General features: G+C 37.2%; 1 protein-coding gene across 4 annotated transcripts in view; it reads left to right on the top strand.

Moving 5' to 3' along the window:
- Window positions 1-27,165, top strand: part of RIC1 (RIC1 homolog, RAB6A GEF complex partner 1) — a 144,682-nt gene that overhangs the window by 69,155 nt on the left and 48,362 nt on the right. The window contains exons 3-7 of one of the 4 annotated variants that reach the window (XM_065908326.1): window positions 5,637-5,735; window positions 7,505-7,612; window positions 15,508-15,650; window positions 15,942-16,078; window positions 22,049-22,140. In XM_065908326.1, the coding sequence (XP_065764398.1) occupies window positions 5,725-5,735; window positions 7,505-7,612; window positions 15,508-15,650; window positions 15,942-16,078; window positions 22,049-22,140 (491 nt within the window). In that variant the 5' untranslated portion in view covers window positions 5,637-5,724. The remainder of the gene's footprint in view (window positions 1-5,636; window positions 5,736-7,504; window positions 7,613-15,507; window positions 15,651-15,941; window positions 16,079-22,048; window positions 22,141-27,165) is intronic. The other 3 variants (XM_065908324.1, XM_065908325.1, XM_065908323.1) reach the window with 3 other exon arrangements.

Here is a 27,165-nt window from a genome sequence, read left to right as displayed (position 1 = left end):
GAGAGAGTCTTCTCTAGTGCCACAGTTTTAAAGCAGCAGTTCTACCTTTGATGCTCAGCTCAGCCTTTTTTATGGTCCAGCTCTCACATCCGTACATGACTACTGGAAGAACCATAGCTTTGACTAGACGAACCTTTGTAGGCAAAGTGATATCTTTGCTTTTTAATGTGCTGTCTAGCTTGGTCATAACTTTTCTCCCAAGGAGTAAGCATCTTTTAATTTTATGACTACAGTCACCATCCATAGTGATTCTGGAGCCTAAGAAAATAAGTCTGTCACTGTTTCCATTTCTTCCCCATCTAGCTGCCATGAAGTGATGGGACCAGATGCCATGATGTTCATTTTTTGAATGTTGAGTTTTAAGCCAGTTTTTTCACTCTCATTAAGAGACTCTTTAGTTCCTCTTCAGTTTCTGCCATTAGGGTGGTGTCATCTGCATATCTGAGGTTATTGATATTTCTCCCAGTAATCTTGATTCCAGCTTGAGCTTTAGCCAGACATTTTGCATGATATTCTCTGTGTAGAAATTAAATAAGCAGGGTGACAGTATGCAGCTTTGACGTACTTCTTTCCCAATTTTAAACCTCCGGTTCTGACTGTTGCTTCTTGACCTGCATACAGATTTCTCAGGAAACAGTCAAGGTGGTCTGGTATTTCCATCTCTTTAAGAGTTTTCCACAGTTTGTTGTGATCCACAGTCAAAGGCTTTAGTGTAGTCAATGAAGCAGAAGTAGATGTTTTTCTGGAATTCCCTTGCTTTTTCTATGATCCATTGGATGTTGGCAATTTGATCTCTGGTTCCTCTGCCTTTTCTGAATCCAGCTTGAATATCCGGAGGTTCTCTGTTCATATACTGTTGAAGCCTAACTTGAAGGATTTTGCGTGTTACCTTGCTAGCATCTGAAATGAGTGCAATTGTACAGTAGTTTGAACGTTCTTTGGCATTGCCCTTCTTTGGAATTGGGATGAAAACTGACCTTTTCCAGTCCTGTGGCCACTCCTGAGTTTTCCAAATTTGTTGGCATATTGAGTGCAGCACTTTAGCAGCAGCATCTTTTAGGATTTAAAATAGCTCAGCTGGAATTCCGTCACTTCTAGTAGCTTTCTTTGTAGTAATGCTTCCTAAGGTCCACTTGACTTCCCACTGCAGGATATCTGGCTATAGATGAGTGATCACACCATCGTGATTTTCTGGATCATTAGGACCTTTTTTTGTATAGTTCTGTGTATTTTTGCCACCTCTCCTTAATATCTTCTGCTTCTGTTAGGTCCGTACCATTTCTATTCTTTATTGTGCCCATCTTTGCATGAAATGTTCTCTTGGTATCTCTGATTTTCTTGAAGAGATCCGAGTCTTTCCTATTCTAGTTTTTTCCTCTGTTTCTATGCATTGTTCATTTAAGAAATTGTTCTTATCTCTCTTTGCTGTTCTTTGGAATTCTGCATTCAGATGGGTATGCCTTTGCTTTTCTCATTTGCCTTTCATTTCTTCTCTTTTCTTGGCTATTTGTAAGGCCTCCTCAGACAACCATTTACCTTATTGCATTTCTTTTTCTTGGAGATTGTATTGATCACTGCCTCCTGTACAGTGTTACGAACCTCCATCCATAGTTCTTCAGGCACTCTGTCTGTCAGATCTAATCCCTTAAATCTATTTGTTACTTCTGCAGTATAATCATAAGGGATTTGGTTTAGGTTATACCTGAATGGCCTAGTGGTTTACTCTACTTTCTTCAATTTAAGTCTGAATTTGGCAATAAGGTGTTCATGAATGAGCATGCAGGCTTAGTTGCTATGTGACATGTGGGATCTTAGTTCCCCAACCAGGAGTTGAACTCACATCCCCTGCATTGCACAATGGATTTTTTACCACTGGACCACTAGGGAAGTCCTGAGGATCCTTTGTATATGACAAGTCACTTCCCTTGTAGCTTTCAAGATTCTGTCTTTCAGTAGTTTACAGATTATGTATCTTGGTGTGAATCTTTTTTAATTTATCCTTCTTGGGAGTTTGCTATGTTCCTTGCATCGTAGATTCATGTCTTCATTATATTTGGAACATTTTTAAGCATTATTTCCTCAGTTATTCTTCCTGCCTCCTTTCTCTTTCCTTGCCTTTGGGGACCCCCATTATATGTGTGATGGTATGCCTGGTGGCATCCCATGGTCTCTTAAGCTACGTTCATCTTTCTTCATTCTTCTTTCTTTCTGCTCTTCAGACTGCATACTTAATAAAATCACCTATGAATGATAATCACAGACTATTGCTGGGTTTTATTGGACCACAGTCTAATAACTCTTATAGTTATTTGACATAGTATATAGATGACCCTTGAATAACATGGGTTCAAAGTATGCAGGTTCACTTATGAGTGAATTGTTTTCAATAAACATATAGTACAACACGACACATGGCTAGTGGAATCTGTGAATCCAGAACCACAGATAAAGAGGACTAACTGTGGGACTTAAGTATCAGTAGATTTTGGTATACGTGGTGGGTCCTGAAACCAGACCTCTCCAGACACCAAGATACCGCTGTATTATATGTCATCAGCGAAGCTTATGACAGCTAAGTCCCTGAGATAGAGGATTAAAGCAGAGCATCATGTGCTAAGTGTTATCTCTTAAATCCTCTGTCCAGAAGTAACACAAATCCCTTCCCCTTGTGTTTTATAGGCCAAAACAGGTCACATGGTCGTACCTTATTTTCAGTGGTCAGAAAAGCACAATTTTATGTGCCCAAGAATGAAAAATACATTATTTTTCAGTAGCTTAAATGACAACCAGGTGTGCATACAGTGTGATTGTGTCTGTCTCTGAGAAGCCTCTGTTACTGAGAGTTAAAATTTTCAATATGCTTTTATGATCACCTTTCAAAAAAGATTATGATAAAGTTGTCTGAAAAGATATTCTACTGCCACTGCCAGTAGATGCCTTTGTGTACTCTTACTAATAGTCTCCTAAGTAATCTACAGACTGTTCCTCCCCACTGTATCCCTAATCCCTTCTTTGGCATTCATTGTAATATTTCCTTGTGTACACAAAGGTTATTATTAACCTCTTTAATTCTACTAGTTTTCAGTTTCTTAGCACCTGGTATTGAAGCCACTGGCTCACATGTCAGCTCCTTCACTTACTTGTTGTGTGACCATAAACAGAATTCTTAATAAGAAACTGAAGCTTCAGTTTCTTTTATGGAAACAGAGAAATAATAATGCCTGATTCAAAGGATGGTAATCAGTCGATTTAGGTAATGTCTGCAGAACTTATTGTATACTCATATTTAGTGGATGCTCAATTTACTGCCTTTTTTTCCTGCTGGCATTCAGTGCTCTTCATAGTTAGGCTTTAACTTACCCTTCCCTCCTCATCTTCCATGCATGAGTGAAAGTTTCTCAGTCATGTCTGATTCTTTATGACCCCATGGACTGTAGCCCGCCAGAGTCCTCTGTCCATGGAATTCTCCAGGAAACAGTACTGGAGTGGGTAGCCATTCCCTTCTCCAGGGGATCGTCCCAACCCAGGGATCGAACCCAGGTCTCCCACATTGCAGGCGGATTCTTTACCATCTGAGCCACCAGGGAAGCCCGCCCTTTCAAAAATCTGATGCAGTACTTTCAAATTATTGTTGAGTTATAAATTATAGCATTTTTGATCAGAAAGTTAATTTTTTTGTTATTGTGATTTTAACAGTTTACTGCATTTTAGTACATTTAGAGGAAGCAATGGAAACTATACTGTGAAATATGTCTTAATTTTGCAGTGAAAGTCACTGAGAAGTCAGAATTTACTTAAATTTGCCATAAAATTCTTAATAACTTTAGCTTTACTAAATGATAGTATTTATAAAAAAGAAAATAATTTCCAGTTTAAAGATGGGTAATGAGGTTTCACTTTTCTCTTATGCATTGGAGAAGGAAATGGCAACCCACTCCAGTGTTCTTGCCTGGAGAATCCCACGGATGGGGTCGCACAGAGTCAAACACGACTGAAGTGACTTAGCATAGCTTAGCAGTGAGGTTTCCACTTTTCTTTTTTTGGTTGCGCTGGATCTTCATTGCTGTGTGCTGGCTTTCTCTAGTTGTGGCAAGCAGTGGCTCCTCTTTGTTGTGGGGCACAGGCTCTAGGCGCCCAGGCTTCTGTAGTTGTAGCACATGAACTCAATAGTTGGGGCGCTCCTGCTCAGCTGCTCCTCAGTATGTAGGCTCCTCCCAGACCAGGGATCAAACCTGTGTACCCTGCGTTGGCAGGCGGATTCACATCCGTTGTACCACCAGGGAAGACCTCTGCTTTTTTCTTGAAAATCACCAATTAGAATGAAAAGTTGAAATACTGTTTTCACCTTTAATGACAGCTGGAAATATCTAACCAATAACCAAAAAATTGGAAGAATAAGAATAAATGACTCAAGAAGAATATCAAACCTGAGAGCCTGTGGTTGCATATATGATATTGATGAACAGCAACTTGTTTGATCAGAACTCTAGAATGGTTCAGGCACTAATATCACAGAATATAGGGGGCCATAAATGGGGATTGTTTGAAAAATCTGAACAAGGAATGGAATTTCTATGTTCTTACCTCACAAGAGACAGGAAATATACTATCTGTTTAAACCACAGGGATTCCAGACACAGAATAGGGCAAGGATGAGGTGCTAACCTAAGATGGGGATTAAGTGAAAGTTGTTGTGCTGAATGATATGATGTCAAACTTTCTTCCCTTACTTGGCTCCAGACATCTGGCCTCCATACTTAAATATCCCAGACAGGATTGAGGGATTCTTCCTGGAGAAATTAAGTCACTCCAGATGAATGACCCAACAGGCTCTCATATTGGAAGACTTCTGGCCAGTATACTGAAGTTCTCCGTTGATAACCCAGCTTAAACTCACAGAGCTTATGATTTGTTTTTTCATACTAACCTGTTAAACATGAAGAAATATTGTTAGTCAAGGATTGTTAACCATCTTAAGAAAGTTTTCAATGTAAAATAGACAGAAAAAAGCAAACTCACAGGAAATAGATGGACCTGGTGGTCCAGAGGTTGAGAGTCTGCTTTCCAGTGCGGGGAATGTGGATTTGCTCCCTAACTGGAGAAGATCCCACATGCCATGAGGCAACTAAGCCCGTGTACTGCGACTAGAGAGCCAGCTTGCTGCAGCTGCTGAGCCTGCACCCTCTAGAGCCCTTGTGCCACAACTAGAGAAAGGCTGTGCATTGCAGTGAAGACCCAGTGCAGCCAAATAAATAAATTAACCTTTTTAAAAAATGCAAATGATGGAAAAGAAATAGTGCAGGGAAAAAAAACACTTTGGGGAGATAATAATAATCAACTTTAAACAGGTATTGCCTAATTTTAAAAAATTGATGGTATAAGAAAAAAGGGGAAATTGGTGAGAAAGTTCCTGGAATTGAGAATTATAATAGCAGAAATTTTAAATTCAGTAAAAGCATTGTAAGAAACATTTGTGGGACCCTGTTAGGATGTAGAACAGTGGCAGAAGAAATGCCTTTTCAGACAACTTTATCATACTCTTTTTTGGAGGGACAAGCATTCATTCAAGTGTCATAATAAAATAGAAACATTTCGGACTTGAGAGTTCTAAGTTTACTTCTCATGCACCTTTCCAGGAAGCCCCAAGAATATGTGAACCGAGGAAGATACGGGATCTATAAAATAAAGGATTCACCATAGGAAAGAAGCAAAGAAATCATAAGGATGATGACAAAGTAAATATCATATTTGATAGCTATGCATTAGACTTAGGCAGTAGGCCATTGGGCATAATGAGTGGTGACCTCAGAGGCAGGGGCAGGGGATGGAAATGGTAAGTTCTGTAACAGGTTTGACCAAATAGAAGATTATATAGAGAGTTGTTTTGTCAGAGCTGTTAAGAAGTATGAGACAATTAGGTATAAGTTTAAAGGAAATCAAGCAAATAGAGGCATGTGGTAAAATTAACTTCAAGAATATTAGCAAGTTATATAAGGAAAGAAATTTAATTACTGAACACTACTTGACCCAGAAGTGAAACATATTTATATAATCATCATAATGAAAACATTTGGTATAATTATGTTGGGAGGATGGGGGGAAAAAATGGGTAGATGAGAATAGAAAGTTAATAATGTCTAAAATTAATGATGCTAAAGCAGTGTGAACACATGGTTTAAAAATATGCAAGTAAATAAAAAAAGACAACAGCTCAAAGAATCCAAGCTGGCTGCTTCGTTACTGAAAAAAAGACTACTTCTGTAGTTTTCTTGGTCATAAACCTTCTAGCACTGTTTAACTTTTTATCAATACGTGTATGTATTACTTTGAAAAGTAACTTTAAAACTAGATGTATGTGGAGGATGTCTCAGGAAATTCATCACAGTGGTTTGTGTGATTAGTCAGGTGTGATTCCTGTAAATTATTGATAATAGGTCATAGTGGCCTTCTAAGGGTATCATATCAGTCAGATATACTAATTGAACATGAACATGTTTGGTTAAACATTAGCCAGTTTAGCCATTCAGACATGTAGAAAGAATCAGATATTCCAGCACATGGCAGTAGCTGGATGATAATAAAGCCCCACCAGGCTTCAATATGGGAAATAACTTAAAATTTTAAAAGTATCTGAATAATTTTCTTAGCATCCAGATAATTTTCTCAAAGCTAGGACTCCTAAAAGCTGTTTAATTTGTTAGACTCTTTGTACATAATTTTAGTAATATTGACAAATTGGTTTATAGGATTATAGCTAACAAGATGGAAAGATGATGGAGGCAGACAAACTGTTGCCTTGAGTTAGCTGATAGTAGGAGAATAGACAGATAGCTATTAAATCCTAGCACAGGCATTGAGAAAGAATGGTCCAATGCCATATGGTTATAAAGATTCCAAAACAGCTTTATAGTCCTTTTGAGGAGTTGTATGTGACAGCTCAGTTATATTGGCATTGGCCTAGCTGCTCTAGTGCAGCCGTTAGTGCCAGGAAGTTTTCACATTTAGCTGTTTTGCCATTTTTTACCACTTACTTAGAACATCTCCTAATTGTATTCCTGAATCTGACTTTCTGTCTGATACGCACCTAAAGGATAAAAAGCAAGAGTGAGGTGTGACTAAGGTAAGATGAGGTGACGATTTGGATCACTTCGGATGTGCACTATATGATAGAATGGTATGTAAGTTCCATAGTTGCCCAACTCAGAAAAAGGCAATCAGTCATTTTAAATAAGTTATCTCTTGCTTCCTCTGAGAGTTCACTTTTATCCTGTCGTGTGTGTGTGTTTGTGTTTTAGTTTCTTTGCTTTTCTCCCTCCACTCCCAACCCCTCCCCAACACAGGTTACATTGGTCAAACACATTAATTTCTAATTGATAGATATTGTCTGCTAAAATGGAATTTAAATATGTTTTTTACTTGAGAACCTAAAGGATGAACATTTGATTTGTACATACGATTGAATTAAATATCTTTCTCTGTAATCCTGTGTATTCTTTTTTTTTAGAGGAAGCCCACAAATGAAAGGTACACCCCATTTTAAGGAAGAACAGTGTGCTCCAGCATTAAATTTAGAGATGAGGAAAATACTGGATTTGCAAGCACCCATCATGAGGTACAGTACTTTGGTTATTAAACTTTGCATTTTGTGATGACAATATATAGTGTATGGTTTGTTAATTGCACGAGCAATAAGAAAGTTGATTTTACTTCTTGTCATTGAGGATCATTTCTTTTTAGCCCTAGAAATTCTTGATTAGTCCTTATAAAAAATGTAAAAGCTTACAAGATGGTACATTATTATATATAAATTACAGTAATAAAGCCCACTATTGGGGTACATCAACTATAATTTTATTTAGAAATTTTTTTTTATAAGATCTAGAAGTATTCAAATGGTATAGTTGAGTTAGTTGCTTAATCGTGTCCGATTCTTTGTGATCCCATGACTGCACACGCCAGGCTTCCCTGTCCTATCAACTCCTGGAGCTTGCTCAAACTCATGTCCATCAAATCAGTGATGCCATTCAATCATATCATTCTCTGTTGTCCCCTTCTCTTCCCGCCTTCAGTCTTTCCCAGCATCAGGGTCTTTTCCAAGGATCATGATTGGAAAAGGGTTGAACCAGGGTCTTTTCTGGTTCTTCACATAAGATAGCCAAAGTATTGGAACTTCAGCTTCAGCATCAGTCCTTCCAATGAGTATTCAGAACTGATTTCATTTAGGATGTACTGATTTGATCTCCTTGCAGTTGAAGGGGCTCTCAAGAGTCTTCTCCAACACCACAGTTCAAAAACATCAATTCTTCAGCACTCAACTTTCCTTATAGTCCAACTCTCACATCAGTACATGACTACTGGAAAAACCATAGCCTTGATTAGATGGACCTTTGTTGGCAAAGTAATGTCTCTGCTTGTTAATATTCTGACTAGGTTTGTCATAACTTTTCTTCAAGGAGCAAGCGTCATTTAATTTCATGGTTGTAGTCACCATCTGCAATGATTTTGGAGCCTCCCCCCTCCCCCCAAATAAAGTCTGTCACTGTTTCCATTGTTTCCCCATCTATTTGCCATGAATTGATGGGACCGGATGCCATGACCTTAGTTTTCTGAATGTTGAATTTTAAGCCAACTTTTTCACTCTCTTTCATTTTCATCAAGAGGCTCTTTAGTTGTTCTTTACTTTCTGCCATAGGGTTGGTGTCATCTGCATATCTGAGGTTATTGATACTTCTCTAGCAATCTTGATTCCAACTTGTGCTTCTTCCAGCCCAGCATTTCTCATGATGTACTCTGCATATAAGTTAAATATGCAGGGTGACAGTATACAGCCTTTATGTACTCCTTTCCCTATTTGGAACCAGTCTGTTGTACCATGTCTGGTTCTAACTGTTGCTTCTTGACCTGCATACAGATTTCTCAGGGGGCAGGTAAAGTAGTCTGGTATTTCCATCCCTTTAAGAATTTTCCACAATTTGGTGTGATCCACACAGCAAAGGCTTTAGCATAGTCAATAAAGCAGAAGTAGATGTTTTTCTGGAATTCTCTCGCTTTCTCGATGATTCAACATATGTTGGCAATTTGATCTCTGGTTCCTCTGCCTTTTCTGAATCCAGGTTGAGCATCTGGAAGTTCACTGTTCATGTACTGTAGAAACCTGGCTTGGAGAATTTTGAGCATTACTTTGCTAGCATGTGAGATGAGTGCAGTTGTGCAGTAGTTTGAGCATTCTCTGGCATTGCCTTTCTTTGGGACTGGAATGAAAACTGACCTTTTCCAGTCCTGTGGCCACTGCTGAGTTTTCCAAATTTGCTGGCATATTTAGTGCAGCACTTTCACAGCATCATCTTTTAGGATTTGAAATAGCTCAACTTGAATTCCATCACCTCCACTAGCTTTGTTCTTAGTGACGCTTTCTAAGACCCACTTGACTTCGCATTCCAGGATGTCTGGCTCTAGGTGAGTGATCACACCATCGTGATTATCTGGGTCATGAAGGTCTTTTTGTACAGTTCTCTGTGTATTCTTGCCACCTCTTCTTAATATCTTCTACTTCTGTTAGGTCCATACCATTTTTGTCCTTTATTGTTCCCATCGTTGCATGAAGTGTTCCCTTGATATCTCTAATTTTCTTGAAGAGATCTCTGGTCCTTCCCATTCTGTTGTTTTCATCTGTTTCTTTGCACTGATCACTAAGGAAGGCTTTCTTATCTCTCAGTGCTATTCTTTGGAACTCTGCATTCAAATGGGTATATCTTTTTTTCTTTGCCTTTCACCTCTGTTCTTTTTTCAGCTATTTGTAAGGCCTCCTCAGACAACCATTTTGCCTTTTTGGATTTCCTTTTCTTGTGGACGGTTTTGATCACTGCCTCCTGTACAATGTCACAAACCTTTTTCCATAGTTCTTCAGGCACTCTGTCTATCAGAGTGCCTTGAATCTGTTTGTCACTTCCACTGTATAATCGTAAGGGATTTGATTTAGGTCATACCTGAATGGCCTAGTGGTTTTCCCTGCTTTCTTCAATTTCAGTCTGAATTTGGCAATAAGGAGTTCATGATCTGAGCCACAGTCAGCTCCTGGTCTTGTTCTTGCTGACTGTATAGAGCTTCTCCATCTTTGACTGCAAAGAATATACTTAGTCTGAGTTCAGTATTGAGCGTCTGGTGATGTCTGTGTGGAGTCGCCTCTTGTTGTTGAAGGGTGTTTGCTGTGACCAGCGCGTCCTCTTGGCAGAACTCTGTTAGCTCTCATCCTGCTTCATTCCGTACTCCAAGGCCAGATTTGCCTGTTACTCCAGGTGTCTCTTGATTTCCTACTTTTGCATTCCAGTCCTCTATAATGAAAAGAACATCTTATTGGGTGTTAGTTCTAGAAGGTCTTGTAGGTCTTGATAGAACCATTCAACTTCAGCTTCTTCAGCATTACTGGTTGGGGCATAGACTTGGATTACTGTGATATTAAATGGTTTGCCTTGGAAATGAACAGATCATTCTGTCGTTTTTGAGATTGCACTGACTCAAATTGTCTGACTTTTGTTGACTATGAAGGCTACTTCATTTCTTCGTTTCAAATGGTATAGCATAGTCTGTATTACTTAAAAAGATATTTCTGCTTTTGTACAAACATTGAAGGCACTCTTCCTTGAAAAAACTTCCCAAATATGTTGTTGGATAAAAAAAAAAATGAAAGCAATGTATGTTGTATGTAATAATGCTAACATTACTATCCCTCTTTTTAAAGAAAGCTGATGGTGGTAGAATAGGTCTTGTTCTGAAAGAATACATAAGAAACTGGGCTTGAGAACTGAGTGGCCGGGGGATAGGTTTCGGAAAAAATATTTATCTATATGGATGCAATATGTGAATACATTAAGCTATTGGATATGAATGCGGTACCTATGTTTTTTAAATCCTCCTGATTCACAGTTGTAATGAAAGGCTTCTTTTATTGTTTCTCTTATTAGAATACAGTACAGATACTAGAACATACTAAATAGTATTGTGTGCAAGTGGCTAACTATTGTCTTGCCTTGTTTATTCTATCCTTTTTCACTCTAATTCTCCTCAGAGAAAAAGAGTGCCTTTTTGGTGTTTTTATTCACTTTCAAATGTGATGAGGGCTGCAAAAGTTCAGGTTAACTTCGTCTCAGATTTTATTTCAGCATAGAGATTCTGTTTAAGAATGTAACTTGTGTGAGGAATTTTGAATGTCTAGGAACCAAACTGTGCAAGCATGGCTTTCTGCCTCCACCTGGTGGGCGGAACACATACAGTTCATGGAGATGGGATAGAAAAAAGCCTTTAAAAAAAAGGATTCCTGCTAGCTTGTACAAGTGTAACTTGTGCTAGTTTTTAACCTACTTATTTAGGTGATTGGAAATCTCTAAGGTTTCTCTCAAAACTTCAGTAAAATGATTGCATTTCAGAGCAGTGTTATTATTAGCACCTATAACATGTACCTCCTGGAAATTTAATTGGAGAATTCCTATATAATTTTGAATTGAGTGAGGAGGTATGAAAATTGGGCTTTAGCTTTCTGTTTTCTCGCTGAAAACTGCTGAAACTAAGTCAAATAAAGGTAGGGACAGACTGCTGCTTATAGGCATAAGATGGCAAGAGTAGTGCCATCTTTAATTTTTGATTGAAGAAGGAATAGGGTTAAATGTTAAACATCTTTTTCTTGTTATTAATTAAGGGTAGAGTATGTTTAGAAAGTAAAGAGTACTACATTGCTATACTTAAAATGGATAACCAGCAAGGACCTACTGTATAACACATGGAACTCTCCTCAGTGTTATGCGGCAGCCTGGGTGGGAGGGGGGCTGGCAGGAGAATGGGTACAGTGTATGTATGGCTGAGACTCTTCTCTGTTCATCTGAAACTGTCACAACATTGTTAACTGGCTATATCCCAGTACAAATTTTTCTTTTTAATTTAAAAAAAGAAAAAAGTACTAATATAATTTAGAATTAAAGCTCTTACTGTATTTCTAACTAATAATAAATGCTAATAAATTTTACACTTTATTCTCTATCTTCCTTCTTCCCAGGCACATAGAAAGCCCCGTGTAGTATATATAGTGTTTAATATTAATTAGGTAACAAACATATTTACATATTTGAGAATTGGTAATTGTGAATTATATATTTCCTATTAAGAATATTTGACTAATAAGTTCCCAAAATCCTGTTATTCTGCTTCTAAGATCCTTAATTAAATAACAACAGCAATAACAGACACCCCTGTGATATCACACAGCTGTTAGTAAAGCCCATAGAAGTTAGTGATTGGAGAGCCTCTCTCTAAAGGCATAACTTAGAGTATGTTTAAATGTATTCTGTGTTTACTTAACACCCAAGGTGATTTTCAATAAAAATCAGTGCGACATGCAAAGACATAAGTGAAAGAAAAGTGAAAGTAAAAGTCAGTCGTGTCCAACTCTTTACGACCCCATGGGCTGTACAGTCCTTGGAATTCTCCAGGGCCAAATACTGGAGTGGGTAGCCATTCCCTTCTTCAGGGGATCTTCCCAAAGATATTGATGATTTGTACAGGATCTTGACATCCCCCAGATGCCCAGAATCAATCCTTTAGTTCTTAAATCTTTGTGAGAACAGGAATCAGTGGTGGGGGAAAACACTTGGGTGACTTGGAACCAGACCTGTTTACTAAACTATGGAAATATCCAGTACTTTAACATCTGACATCAGCTTTAAATTGAAAGTTTGTTTACTTTCAATTAAACAAGAAGGGTCTATCTTTTTGTATAGATTGTTTATCATGTTTGTCTCAGCTATTTTGAAGTCATTGTTAATTCCAACATCAGGATTTTTTTTGAGTCAGTTTACATTGATGGATTTTCCTCTTAACTCTGGATCATGTTTTCCTATTTATTCAGATGCCAGATCATTTCTGTCACAGCATGGTGAATGATGGTAGAGAGTCTGAATTCTGTTAACTTTATCAAAGGAGTGTTGAGTTTTGTCTGACAAGCAATTAACTTACTGGAGGTTAACCTTGATCTTGTTCTCAACCATCATATGCAGTGATTTTTCTAGGGAGATATGAGAAAGGAAGAGAAAGAATGCAATTTGAAATAAACCTAGGGTGACTCCTACTGAATGAAGATCATTGGTAAACCAGTGACTGAAAGTGAAAGTTGGTCAGTTGTGTCCGACTCTTTGCAACCCCATGGACTATACAGTCCATGGAATTCTCCAGGCCAGAATACTGGAGTGGGTAGCCTTCTCCAGGGGATCTTCCCAACCCAGGGGTCAAACCCAGGTCTCTCACACTGCAGGCATGTTTTTTACCAGCTGAGCCACCAGGGAAGCCCGAGAATACTGGAGCTGGTAGCCTGTCCCGTCTCCAGCGTATCTTTCTGACCTGCATTGCCGGCAGATTCTTTACCACTGAGCCACCAGGGAAGCCCAGTGAACTACTCCACTAAATTACTTATTTTGACATGCAGTTGTCATTGTTCAGTCACTAAGTCGTGTCCGATTCTTTGTGACCCTGTGAGCTGCAGTCCACCAGGCTTCCTTGTTCGTCACTGTTTCCCAAAGTTTGCTCAAATTCATGTCTGTAGAGTCAGTGACACTGTCTAACCATCTCATTCTCTGCTACCACCTCCTACTCTTGCCTTCAGTCTTTCCCAGCATCAGGGTCTTTTCCAGTGAGTCGGCCCTTTGCTTCAGGTGCTTGAAGTATTGGAGCTTCAGCATCAGCCTTTCCAATGACTATTTAGGGTTCATTTCCTTTAGGATTGACTGGTTTGATCTCCTTGCAATAGCAGGTCTAAAACATGAAGTTTTTATATTCTAGCCATCACATGCTACACATAAATTTTACCATTAAAATATAAATTTGAAATAAAAGAATATATAATATTTTAAAAGATGAACTTTCTTTAAACTGGAAATTGTAATTGATTACAAATGCTCTGAAGTTCAAGAGATGGAGCTCAGTAAGGGGACGTGTTATTCTGATCTTTTGAAATATTTTTATAGTTCGGAAGAAATTACAGTAAATTGTTAATTATCTGAACTATATAGTGGAATAAGTCATTGGACTCCAAAGAATTGAAGGTTAAAGAAAACATTGAAAAACATTGTTTTCACCATTATGAATTAAAATATTTCTGAAATAAACTTTTAACCTCTTAAGTATGAAAGCTAATTTAATAGTATATAATAGAGTGTATATTAGACATACATTTTTCATTCTTTCTTATACTCAATTTTTTTTTATAGCATTTGATACTCTTGAGAGCTTCCTTGGTAGCTCAGACGGTAAAGAGTCTGCTTGCAATACAGGAAACCTGTGTTTGATCCCTGGGTCAGGAAGATTCCCTGGAGAAGGAAATGACAGCCCACTCCAGTGTTCTTGCCTGGGAAATCCTATGGACAGAGGAGCCTGGCGGGCTATAGTCCATGGGGTCGCAAAGAGTCAAACATGATTGAGCGACTGACACTTTGACTTTCACTATTCCCTTGGCTTTCTTAATGCCAGTCTCCATTGGTTCTCTTTCTTTCTTTCTTTCTTTCTGCCAGTATCTTTGTAGCTTCACTTTTGGATTACTCCTCCCTCTTGACCTTCCTCCCATAAATATTTGGTACCAGATGTAAATAACACTGCCCTCCAGGCTTGGCATTATAGGAGTAAGCAAATTAGGCATTTATTGCCATGGAAACCATAATTGTTAAAGCATTTTGCAAGTATCAATAAATGCTGAGATCATACTACATAATTTATTTTCAGTACTTAGTTAACTGAGAGGTCTTCTGGAGGGAGAAACTATATTTTCTTCACCTTTGATCTTCAACAAGCATAGCGCCTGTCACAGAGCCCAGACAATAAATATTTGTTGAATGAATGTACAACATGAGATTCTGTGATACCTTAGAAATACTGTGGTCTGGAACTGTGTTTTCCACGACAGTAGCCACTAGTCAAGTGAAGTGACTTAAATGTTAATTTTAGGTTAAATAAAACTTAAAATTTAGTGTTTTTGTTACACTCGTTCGGTATTTCAAATGTGCGGTCACCACACATGGCTAATGGCTACTGTGTTCAATAGTATAGATAACAGAATATCTCCATCACTGATGAAAGTTCTCTTGGACAGGGGTAGAGAATGGGTTCCACTACGCTCCCTACTGTCATTCTGTCATTAGTTCATTTTCATGGTTTCTCTGCCTCTTTCTTTTTTTGTCAGCTTCACTTATCCTTCCATCTTCTAATCTGTCATTTCAGTGTGTCTAGTTTTTAAACTCAATCTATCAGGTTTGTAATAACAGCAGCTATGGTCTTTTTTCTCCCCCAGAATATCTGATCTAGATTGAATTATACATAGATAAACTCCTGTATAGTGAAATTGTTGATAAATGGCGGTTTTAAAAGTGGTTTCATGATCTTTGCTTGAATATTCTCCAGAGCAGTTATATTCATTGCTTTCCCAGTATGCTTTTCCAAACGATAACTGATAAATTGCTTATTGCTTCCCTACAGTTTGCAGTCTGTGCTGGAAGATCTCCTGGTTGCTACTTCTGATGGACTTCTTCATCTTATTCACTGGGAAGGAATGACAAATGGGAGGAAAGCTATTAATCTTTGTACAGTACCCTTTTCAGTAGACCTGCAGTCATCTAGAGGTAGTAATACTTTTTACATGAGATAGAACCAGGTGTTTAATATTTTATATAATCTAGTTAGATATTTTCTATGGATGAACATTGATTTTTCTACTTTGGAATTGTGAGTTGAGTGAGTTGAGTGAGTTGAGTGAGTGTGTGTGTGTAGGAAGGAGTAGTTTAACTGTTTAGTGTTGTTAGGTCTTTAAATTTCGACCTTTTAACTGTTCTTACATGGTTTGTAAGCAAAAGTGTAACAGAATTAATTTACTGTATTTATATTCATATTTCAAATACTTATTTTTTCATCAGCAGGTTCATTCCTGGGTTTTGCAGATGTGCACATTAGAGACATGGAATACTGTGCCACACTTGATGGATTTGCTGTTGTGTTTAATGATGGTAAAGTTGGATTTATTACACCGGTGTCAAGTAGATTTACTGCAGAGGTAGGACTTACTTTCAATGTTTGTTTTTCAATTTTGCGTTTATTAATTTTAATCTTCATCAAATCCCCCTCCAGTTTTCCTTATTTAAGATTTTAGGAGTGGTTGTTAATTTTTTTTTTATCAAAGCTATACATACAACTAGTATAAAGAGACAAAGAAGTCTTTGACATGTTAATGAAAAATGACCGTTCCTTTCCTCTTTTCATGCCCAGTGTTCATTCTCAGAGGCAACTACTTTTTACTCCTTTATTGATTATTTTGCTGTTTATCTCCACTACTCTGAGTATTTCCTGTAATTTTTAGTTTTTAGGCTGTGTTTATTGACTTGCTGTTGTGGAAAATGACCATTTACTTCCCTCCTCCCTGGTCCCACAATGTCTGTAAGTTCTTTCCATCTTCCCAAGATAGATAATGTGGTTTTTATTATATTAGTATCTTTTCATCGTCTTGAAGAAATTTCTCTTGGATCCTTCTGGATGGATTGCTTGCTATGCATACCTTTAACACAGCTGCATGTTGGGGCTGTCCATCATCATCATCCTATGGATTCCCTGTATTCCTTTACTCTTAGATCCTTTCAGAGTTAATGGTAAATATTTGATTAGTTATTGTATGAATTTGGTTGTGACAGAGACCCAGAATAAAAATTTAGATTCACTGAAAGCTGTGTGGGGTTTGGTGGGTTTGGTTGACTGTGCTCTTCATAACGTGAGCTAACTGGGTTATTTTTTTCCTCCCCACGCTGTATCCAGTCTTCTCCAAAGACTGTGTACTTGGCCGGCCCAGTATTTTGGGATTTTGAGTTATGAAAGAGTTAGACTAGAGATTCTAAATTCAGGAAGTAAACTCCCACATATCCCTATTTTCAGTGTTGTTTAGAGACCACTGAGATTTTTGTCTTGTTTTTGTCTAAAGAAAAATTGCAGTTTTCTCTTGGAGTGGAGACAGAATATTCCTTAGCGGCTTAGAGTGTGAGGTAGCCTAGGCAGACCCAGCTACTGAATAAACAGTCTCTGAACCAGTCCTGCTGCTTTTAGTTCAGCTTTTGAGATATTTTAATTCCCAAGCCTTTTGTGTAACCTGTAATGCAAATTTGACTGTTTTTCAAAGTGTTCCTAACTGCTAGTTAAGGACTCTACTCATCCACTTGCTTCCCAGCTTAGAAAATTTTCTGATACTGCCTCCTCTCCCATTCTGTCCTTGCCAACTTACACATTTGGGGTTTTAAGAGTCAGAGAAACTAAATATTCATGTTCAGCCTACTCTCTCTAACTGGAAAGAATTTTAAGTTTTTAAGGGCATATTTTTCTATATGGTATCAGCTTTCTCCGTCTAATTTATTTCATTCAGCACGATGCTCTCAAGGTCCATCCATATTGTCGCAAAAGGCAAGATTTCATTCTTCCTTATGGCTAAATACAGTTGACCCTTTAACAACATAGATTTGAACTGCACAGGTCCACTGACATCTGGATTTTTTCAATAAATACACACTGTAGTACTCTATAATCTGCAATTGATTGAGTCCACAGATGCAGACCCATGATATGGAGGGCCAGCTGTAAAGTTGTGTGTGTATTTTCTACTGTAGGTACCCCTAACCCTCATGTTGTTTGAGTCAACTGTATTCCATTTTGTGTGCTTGTATGTACATATACCAAATTTTCTCTATCCATTCATCCATCAGTGAGCACTTAAGTGTTTCCATATTTTGGCTTTTATAAACAATGCTGCATAGAACATGGAAGTATAGATATCTTTTCAAGTTAGTGTTTTCTTTTCTTGATAAATACCCACATATATATGGATTATATGGTAGTTTTGTTTTTACTTTTTCTGAGAAAGCTCTTCTGTAGTGGCTGTACAAATTTACATTGCCATCAGGAGTGCACAAGGGTTCCTTTTTCTCCCATTGTCCCAACACTTAATTATTTCTTGTCTTTTTTATAATAGCCGTTCTGACAGGTGTGAGATAACATCTCATTGTGGTTTTGATGTGCGCTTCTCTGATATTAGTGGTATTGAGCATCTTTTCAGGTACTTTTTGGGCATCCCTATTTGTTCTTTAGAGAAATGTCTGTTCAGATCGTCTGCCCATTTTTTTAATCAAATTTTTTGCTATTAAATACATGAGTTCTTCATATATTTTGAATATAACCTTTTGTCACATATGTGATCTGCAAATATTTTCTCCCATTCAGTAGACTGCCTTTTCATTTTGTTGACATACGTTTGGGATTTAAATTTATTTACTGAAAATAAACATGTTAGAGCTGGAAAGTGATTGACTCATTTCTGAATATCAGCTTTTGTTAGTATTTGGTTAAAGAAAATTTTCTAGTAATTTAAGGATTTAAATAATGAAAAGTAGATGGACATTATTAAGAAAGTTATAAGTAGAAAATATAAGTTACATGAAAACATTACATATGTATTACTGGTAATTGGGAAATACTCTAATAGTGTATTTATATTAGACATTATTTAAGTGCCTTATAAAAACTCCTGTTTGGCATTCTATAGTGGCTGTACAAATTTGCACAGCTGTAAATTTGTACAGCCACTAAGCAGTATACACATCTATATACACATCATATATATATATATATACACACTATTTATAACTTATAGTATACACAGTGTACACTGTAAAAATACAGTACACACATCTATTAAAATGTGTCAGACTATGCCACTCGTCTGCTCAAGAACCCTTTAGTGTAGAACTAGATTTTTAGGACAAAACCTGCTGAGGACAACTAGAAAAGCTGGAGAAGAAAAAAATTTTTTAATGTGCTTAGAGGCTTTGGAGAGCTAACAAAACAGTAAGGAATTAAGAGTCTAGGGGAGGCCAGAGGCCCAGTGAGCTAAAATGAGCAATGAGCAAACAAGGCTGTATGCAACAACATGGATGAATCTCACAGAAATATTCAGTAGAAACAGCTAGACACAAAAAAAGTACGTGCTGTGATTCTATTTTACATAAAACAGAAGGAAATCTTAAAACCTAGGCAGCTCTGAATTAGGGTTTGTATGAGTGCATGTTTAAGTGTTAATAGTTTAAAGGAAAAGAAGAAAGTGATTACCGTGTAAGTCTGGATATTGGTTACTTTTGTGGTTGGGGTGAAGGGTATATTGATCAGGAGTGACACTCTTGGGAGATTTTTGGTACTGGTAATTCCTAGCTGAGTGGTAATTTCACCAAGTGTTTCCTTTGTGACATTATGATGATGTACATTTTTGGTTTTGGTATTTTTCTTCAATGTATCATAATTCATAATAGAAAGGGTTAAAAAATTAAAGACTCTCCAAATGACTCCCCATATATGAAATGGAGAAAAAGTCAAAGATCTCATGGTGGTTTTCAAAGCCCTATAAATTTGGCCTGCTATTTCATCTGTTACCTCCTTTACTACTTCTTCCCTTATTCCACTCTACTCCAGCCACACAAGTTTCTTTTATCTTTGAACATGCCAAAAATGCTGCTATGACAGGGCCTTTCTCTTGCTCCATCTCTTGTACTTTCCTCATGAGGCACCTTCATCATAGGGAAAATAGTTTAATTTTACATCCTTCCCCCATACACTCTCTTCTCCATAATTGCCTTATTTTTTGGGTAGCATTTACGATCTTTCTGTGTAATACTGTATAATTTTTTTTAAACTTGTCAATCTCTTTAACAAATGTAAGGCAGGGATACAGCTGAGGATTTTGGTATGTTTGAATATCTGCAGTATCCTCAGTATCTAGAGCAGCATCTGGTGAGTAGTGGATGCCTGGAAGACTTTTATGGTAGGGATGCATGAATGAATTCCAGTGTAGACAATAGTCCAAAGAAATAATGCTCATTGCTATCTTTTGCCATTTTCCATTATCTGAAGTAATGTATAGTTTTATTATTAAAGTAAAATAAATAAAACTCCTACAAAGAAGCACACATTTCATATTTAGATAGTAGATTATATAGTTTATTTAGGAATTTTAAAAAATCTATAGTATTATATTTTGAACAGCTTAATTATATCAAATGATCATCTAATGTTTACTGTTGTGATAATCCAAAAATAAAATGCTGTATTGTAGCATGCTGGCTAATTTTTGTACTTACTAAACTAGCAGTCATGGTGACCTTTACCTTAGAATATATGATCTAAGATGCCCTTGATTTGACAGATAAAAACATACAATAGAGTTGAATCTATTCTGTGTCTGTATTCAAAATTAAGTAGCATATAAAGCTTAATAATAATATCATTCAGTCATTGAAGCTTATTTTAACTTGTTGAATTCCTGGCATTATATTAAGTGGGTTATATATATTGAATATATCTACTCCCATTTAATCTTCAAAACACTCTTAAGAGGTAATTTACAGAAAAGAAAACTGAAGCTTGAAAATGTCACAAAGCCATTTTTACAAGTGAGTGGTAGATCTGAGATGTGATGTTAGGATGCCGTATACCATGCTATTAGCCATTATACTATAAAGCAAAGGAATAATAGAGAATAGTAAGCAATTGACAAATCATTAGTCACTTCTAAAGAATGTCATTGTTGTTTAGCCCCCAAGTCATGTCCGACTCTTCAAGACCCTATGGATTGCAGCACACCAGGCTTCCTTGTCCCTCACCATCTCCTTGAGTTTGCCCAAGATCATGTCCATTGAACAAGTGATGCCATCTAACCATCTCATCCTCTGTCTCCTTCTGCTGTCAGTCTTTGCCGGCATCAAGGTCTTTTCCATTGAGTCAGCTGTTTGCATCAAGTAGCCATAGTATTGGAGTTTCAGTTTCAGCACCAGTCCTTCCAAAGAGTATTCAGGGTTGGTTTCCTTTAAGATTGACTGGTTTGATCTCCTTGCTTTCCAAGGGACTCTTACGAGTCTTCTCCAGCACCACAATTCAAAGCATCAGTTCTTCAGCACTCTGCCTTCTTTATTGTCCAGCTCTCACATTGGTACATGACTACTGGAAAGACCATAGCCTTGACTATAGGGACCTTTGTTGGCATAGTGATGTCTTTGCTTTTTAACATATTGATTGGGTTTGTCATGGCTTTCCTACCAAGGAGCAATCATCTTCTAATTTCATAGCTGCAGTCACTGTCTGCAGTGATTTTTAGAGCCCAAGAAGAGGAAATCTGCGACTGCTTCCACCTTTTCCCCTTCTATTTGCCATGAAGTGATGGAACTGGTTGCCATGATCTTAGTTTTTTTTAATATTGAGTTTTAAGCTGGCTTTTTCACTCTACTCCTTCACCTTCATCAAGAGGCTGTTTAGTTTCTCTTTGCTTTCTGCCATTAGAGTGGTGTCATCCGCATATCTGAGATTGTTGATATTTCTTCCGACAATCTTGATTCCAGCTTGTAATTCATTCAGCCTGGCATTTCGCATGCTGTGCTCTGTGTATGAGTTAAACAAACAGGGTGGCAATAAACACCCTTGTCGTACTCCTTTCTCTATCCTGAACCATTCAGTTATTCTGTACAGGGTTCTAACTGTTACTTCTTGACCCCCATACAGGTTTCTCAAGAGACAAGATAGACCAAATAAAATTGACTAATTCCCATTGATTGGGAAAGTTAAACACTATGTGTGCTAAGTGGGAAGAAGAATAATAGTGAGCAAGTTAGATGCAGTTTCTACCATCAAGAGGTTTACTTTTTAACAGGAAAATTGTCTTCAATTAATTTGAATTTAGAGATCAGATATCCATCTTTTAGTGTTTTATAAATGAATTAGCACTGGACTGAGCTCGTCTGGAAATATTTATCAAACCAGTTAATGAAATTGAGATTTTAAGGGGAAAAATCCAGATGGTAGTCCTGATGGGATGTTTTCCTATCCAGACGAAACCATATAAAGAACCATATGAAACCTTATGAAATTATGTTTACTGAAGGGGAATTATGTTAATTGAAGTATATTTGTAGAACACATTTTAAATCTTAACTATTTTTCTTAATTTTAGCAGCTTCATGGAGTTTGGCCACAAGATGTTGTTGATGGAACTTGTGTAGCAGTAAATAACAAGTATCGACTGATGGCATTTGGTTGTGCGAGGTAATTATTGCCTGTATTTTAAGACTTACTGCCAAAAATAATTTTTTTTAAAAACATAAGATGTTCTTATTAACACACTTAGGAACTTTGTTGTGCCTTTCATAATTTATGAATCAACCTTAATATAAAACGTAAAAGTATTTTAATTGAAGCAAACAAATACAAAGGGCAAATTTTGGAGATTGGGTGTTTTAATTTGTGAGCTTTTTTCAGTGGTAGGAAATTGAGTCACAAGTTAAGGTTAAATCAGTTAAAATTTAGGGTCTTTATTGTTTTAAATAGCATCAGGAGGAGGGTTTATTTATCTTCGGCTGTGCTGGGTCAGTTGCTATGCAGGATTTCCCTAGTTGTGGTGAGTGGGGCCACTGGACTTCTCACTGCAGATGGCTTCTCTTGGGTGGAGCACAGGCTCTAGGGTGCACAAGTTTCAATAGCTGTGGCTCGAGGCCTTGGCTCCTCATCTCTAGAGTTATGGCACATGGGCTTAGTTGCTCTGCAGCATGTGGAAGCCTCGTGGACCAGAGATCAAACCTGTGTCTCCTGCAGATGGGTTCTTTACCTCTGAGCCACCAGGGAAGCCCCTAAATCCTTTCTCTTTAAGACATCAGTGTTGACTTGCCTTTGAATTAGTGAGTGTGCCTTAGTTAACAAGCAAATTTAAAGCTCATTTGTAAAATCATTTTTCTTGCCTTGATTCAAATAATGCAGATTTTCAAAGTAAAATTGAATACCAATTCATTTTAAAAATAGTCTTATAGAAGATTCATATTTTTCTCTCTCTTCCTCAGTCATTCTGGCAAGTTATATTTTTCTAGGAATTGATTTCTTTTATATACACTGTCAAATTTATTGATAGAAGTTATAATACCCTTTGTAATTTTCATATTGTAAAATAAAAAATGTGGAAGTGTGTAATCAAGATAGTCACAGTTTTACAAATAATTATAATACAAGCATCCATCTTTTCACAACTTGGTCAAGAAATAGAACATTGCTAGCCAATATAAATTTTATCACTCCTACTTCCTAATCATGACTCCCAGTCCCTTCCTAACTCATTTTCTCTCACCTAGACACACAATCTTTAATCAAATGCATGGGTAAATTAATGATAAATCCTCAATAAGATCTAAAACTCTTTCATATTCAGACTAACCTAATTACCACCAAATTTCCTTTATATCTCTTTTTCTTTAGTCAGAATCATTCAAAATTCATGAATTATATTTGGTTATCATTTCTCTTTAGTTACCTTTTGCCTATAAAAATTCTTAGATTAGTACAAAAATAATTGCAGTTTCGGACGATGAATTTTAAATCATTATAACTAGGCTCACACACATCTGTATTAATCAAAATGGGAACCGTTACAACCAACACATTTTTGTCAGTAAGAAATAAGTTTATTTTGTGGTGTAAAAATCTGTGCTTCAGAATTTGACAAACACTTGGAAAGCATTTTCTGTGTCCTGCTGGTTGTGGAAACATTTTCCCTGCAAAAAGTTGAGCTGCTTGAAGAAGTAGTAGTCGGTTGCGGAGAGGTCAGATGAATGGATGAGGCAAAACTTAGTAGCCCAATTCATTCATCTTTTGAAGCATTGATTGTGTGACATGTGGAAGAATTGGGCACATCCTATTGACCAGTACTGGCGGCAGGCACTGCAGTTTTCAGTGCATCTCATTGATTTGCTGCACATACTTCTCAGATATAATGGTTTTGCTGGGATTTGGAAAGCTGTAGTGGATCAGATCACCAAACAGTGACCATTACTGTTTTTTTGGTGCAAGCTTGGCTTTGGGGAGTGCTTTGGAGCTTCTCAGTTCAACCACTGAGCTGGTCATCGCCAGTTGTGTAAAATCCACTTTTTGTCACATGTCACAATATGATCTAGAAATAGTTCATTGTTGCATAGAATAAGAGAAGAAGACACTTCAGAACAGTGACTTTTTGATTTGTGGTCAGCTGGCAACCCACTCCAGTATTCTTGCCTGGAGAATCCCATGGATGGAGGAGCCTGGTGGACTACAGTCCATGGGGTTGCAAAGAGTTGGACACTGCTGAGCGACTTCACTCACTTCATTTATGAGGCACTCACTTGAGCTTTTTCATCTTTCCAGTTTGCTTCAAATGCCGAAAACAGTCGATGTTGAGTTCTTCAGCAGCTTCTAGTTACAGGAGGATCAGCTTCGATGATCCTCTCAGTTAGTTGTTGTCAAATTCTGACGGCTGGCCACTGCACTTCTGTTCAGGGCTGTCATCTCGTTTGCAATACTAATTGAACCACCACTGCTCTGTATGTTCATTAGCAGTTTCTGGGCCAAATGTGTTTTTGATGTTACTAGTTATCCCTGCTGCTTTATGACCCATTTTGAACTTAAATAAGAAAATTCCTTGAATTTGTTTTTTGTCTAACATCATTTCCCTAGTCTAAAATAAATATAAACAGCAAGTAATAAGTCTTTAGCAAAAAAACCATAAAGCGAGAAATGCCCATTAAAATGATGTATAACATAACCACATTTATTTAAGAATATATTCCAGTATCAAACAGCAAAGTTCAGCAGTGCAAAACCTCAGTTACTTTTGTATCAACCTGTAATGCCTTTGTTGTTTTTATGACATTAACTTTTTTTTTACGCGTCTCGGTCAATTGTTTACGAATATTCTACATTCTAAAGTGTCTTGTTATGTTTTCTCATAATGGCATTTAATTACTTTCTGTAACACCTGTTTGAACCTTGAAGGCGGTTCTTACTGAGCCATTACCGTCAAATGAGTAGGAAGCTCACAGACAGGAGCTGTGGTGGGTGTGTACTTCTACATAATCTACATTCAGGGCTAGCACCCAGGGATCTAGCAAGGCCAGATTGGAATCCAGGCTTTCAACCCTTCTTCCAAGATGAAAATAGAATCTTGGCCTTCAGCCTTTTAGTCATGTCAGTTTTCATGAGTTGGGGCAAAATCAGCCCTTCTTACGGCATGATCGTGGGTTGGGATGAAAGTTTTGTGATTATAGCTACGTGACATATCAGACTAGTGGCTTCTAGCCTTGATCTCTCAGCAATTACCAGGATGAATTACCTTGAACAATTAATCTGTAGCTGGTATCCTTAGAGTTCTCTAGAAAGTCACCTTTCTTTTAGGATACCAGTTTGAAACCTTATTCTTACCCTTGTATTTTAGGTTTGATTAGATTCTAGTTAAACATTTTTGTCGTAGGTGATGTTTTGTACTTCCTACGGCATCATGAAGCAATAACATCAAGCTGTCTCAATATTGATGAGCTAAATTTGATTACTTATAGTGATAATAGCTGTATGTATCTTTATTATAAAAGTTTTTTTGCTCTGAGATTAGTAAGTAGTTTTTTAATTAAAAAAAATACTTTAATGATGGGCTTATGAGAAATGGAAAGAAAATAATATAGGCACTATAAATACTTAAATTGTCAGTCTTTTCTAACTATTGACATAGCATCTGTTTCTTATATTAGAGATATCTGGATTCCTCACTGACTTGTTAGAGCTCAGCAACCCAGAGTTAGCACTTGACAATTTTAGATGCAAAGCAAAAACAGTACCTGCTAGCCACTTAGTACCGTCTCTCCGAAAGGTATCTAATTGGGCAGATAGTCTAGATAGATATATGTTCCAGGCATTTGTCTTCTGACAGGTTGGAATAGCAGATCAGATTTTCTCTCCCACCTGAAATAGTCAAGAAAATGGACAAAAAGATGAAACAGATATTTCGAATTCAAGACATAGGACATCAGGCAACAAAGGACAGTGATCCCTGAGAGATGCGAATCTAAATTAAAAAAAAAAACAAAAAACAAACTCTTCAACTGGCCCAGTTTTAATTTCTTAGAGAGTTTCCAGCACATGGATGGGGAGACAGGGCCTGGCAGATTCCCTGGACTGAGTGTGTGCAAATGAAAATCTGGGAAACCAAAGCAGCAGGGGATCACAGACCAGACACCAGAAAGGAGAGAGTGGCACAAAGAGAGAACTCCAAAAAGCTATAAAGGGTTTCTTTTGAGTATTAAATTGAAATATGAAAGATGAAAGACCCAAATCAAATATTACAGAAGAAAAGATTAATATACTTGAAGAACATAGCAAGAGAAATGATACAAAATGAAACAGAAAAAAAAGGAATTTAAAAACAGAGCATCAGGGAGCTGTGGGATAGCTTTAAGCGGCCTGTTATTGCAAGTTTTATTTAGTCCCATTCTGATCCCTGTGAAGAGTTAGGCCTGGCTAGAAACTGATCAAAGATGCTATGAGGAGACCATCTGACTTCTTCTACCTTGAAGGAGTACACATTACGGTCAGAACATTCTCATATGCTTGGTGTCATCCTAGTGTGTGCAGAAGCAGCCTTGGATTTAAATCATTTTAAAAACAACATTGATGTTAAATTTTGATCTGAGAAGAGCCATGTAAGCAGAAATGGTGTTTTTTATGATTATTATAGTTCAATTTTGAAATGTAGCTTAGATGTAATATACAAACTCAGTTTTGGTTTCTAACCCTTTATAAGTGTAACCCTTGTAAAAAAATTTTTTTAACAGAATCATAACTCATACCATAGATATGAGAGTATATATAATGTATACATACAAAAAATAATATAAAATGAAAAATAGCATATTACCAGCATTGAACTGATGAAGCCCCTGCTTCCTCCTCTTCTTTCATATTCCTCTTTTTCTACCAGGGCAGTTACTAACCTGGAACTTGTGTGCACTAGCTCTTTGTTGTATTTTTACCACAAATGTATTTCACTACTATGTTTTGGATGTTTTTCATGGTATAGAAATGAAACTATACTGTTTATATAGATACATAGATAGATGGGTGGGTAGAGAGACATGCTGTCCATTTTAAGGTATAGGACAAAAATTCATTTTCAGTACTATATGGTATACTATTATGTGAATATACCACAGTTTCTCTTCCCTTTCTCATTGCTGGACATGTGGATGGTTGGCATTTCTTTGCACTGAACATTTTGTGTGTGGC

The sequence above is a fragment of the Muntiacus reevesi genome, chromosome 17 (genome assembly GCF_963930625.1).
Source record: "Muntiacus reevesi chromosome 17, mMunRee1.1, whole genome shotgun sequence".
Taxonomy (NCBI): Eukaryota; Metazoa; Chordata; class Mammalia; order Artiodactyla; family Cervidae; genus Muntiacus; species Muntiacus reevesi.
Note: the sequence above shows the minus strand (reverse complement) of the source record. Positions and strands in the feature narration are given on the sequence as shown.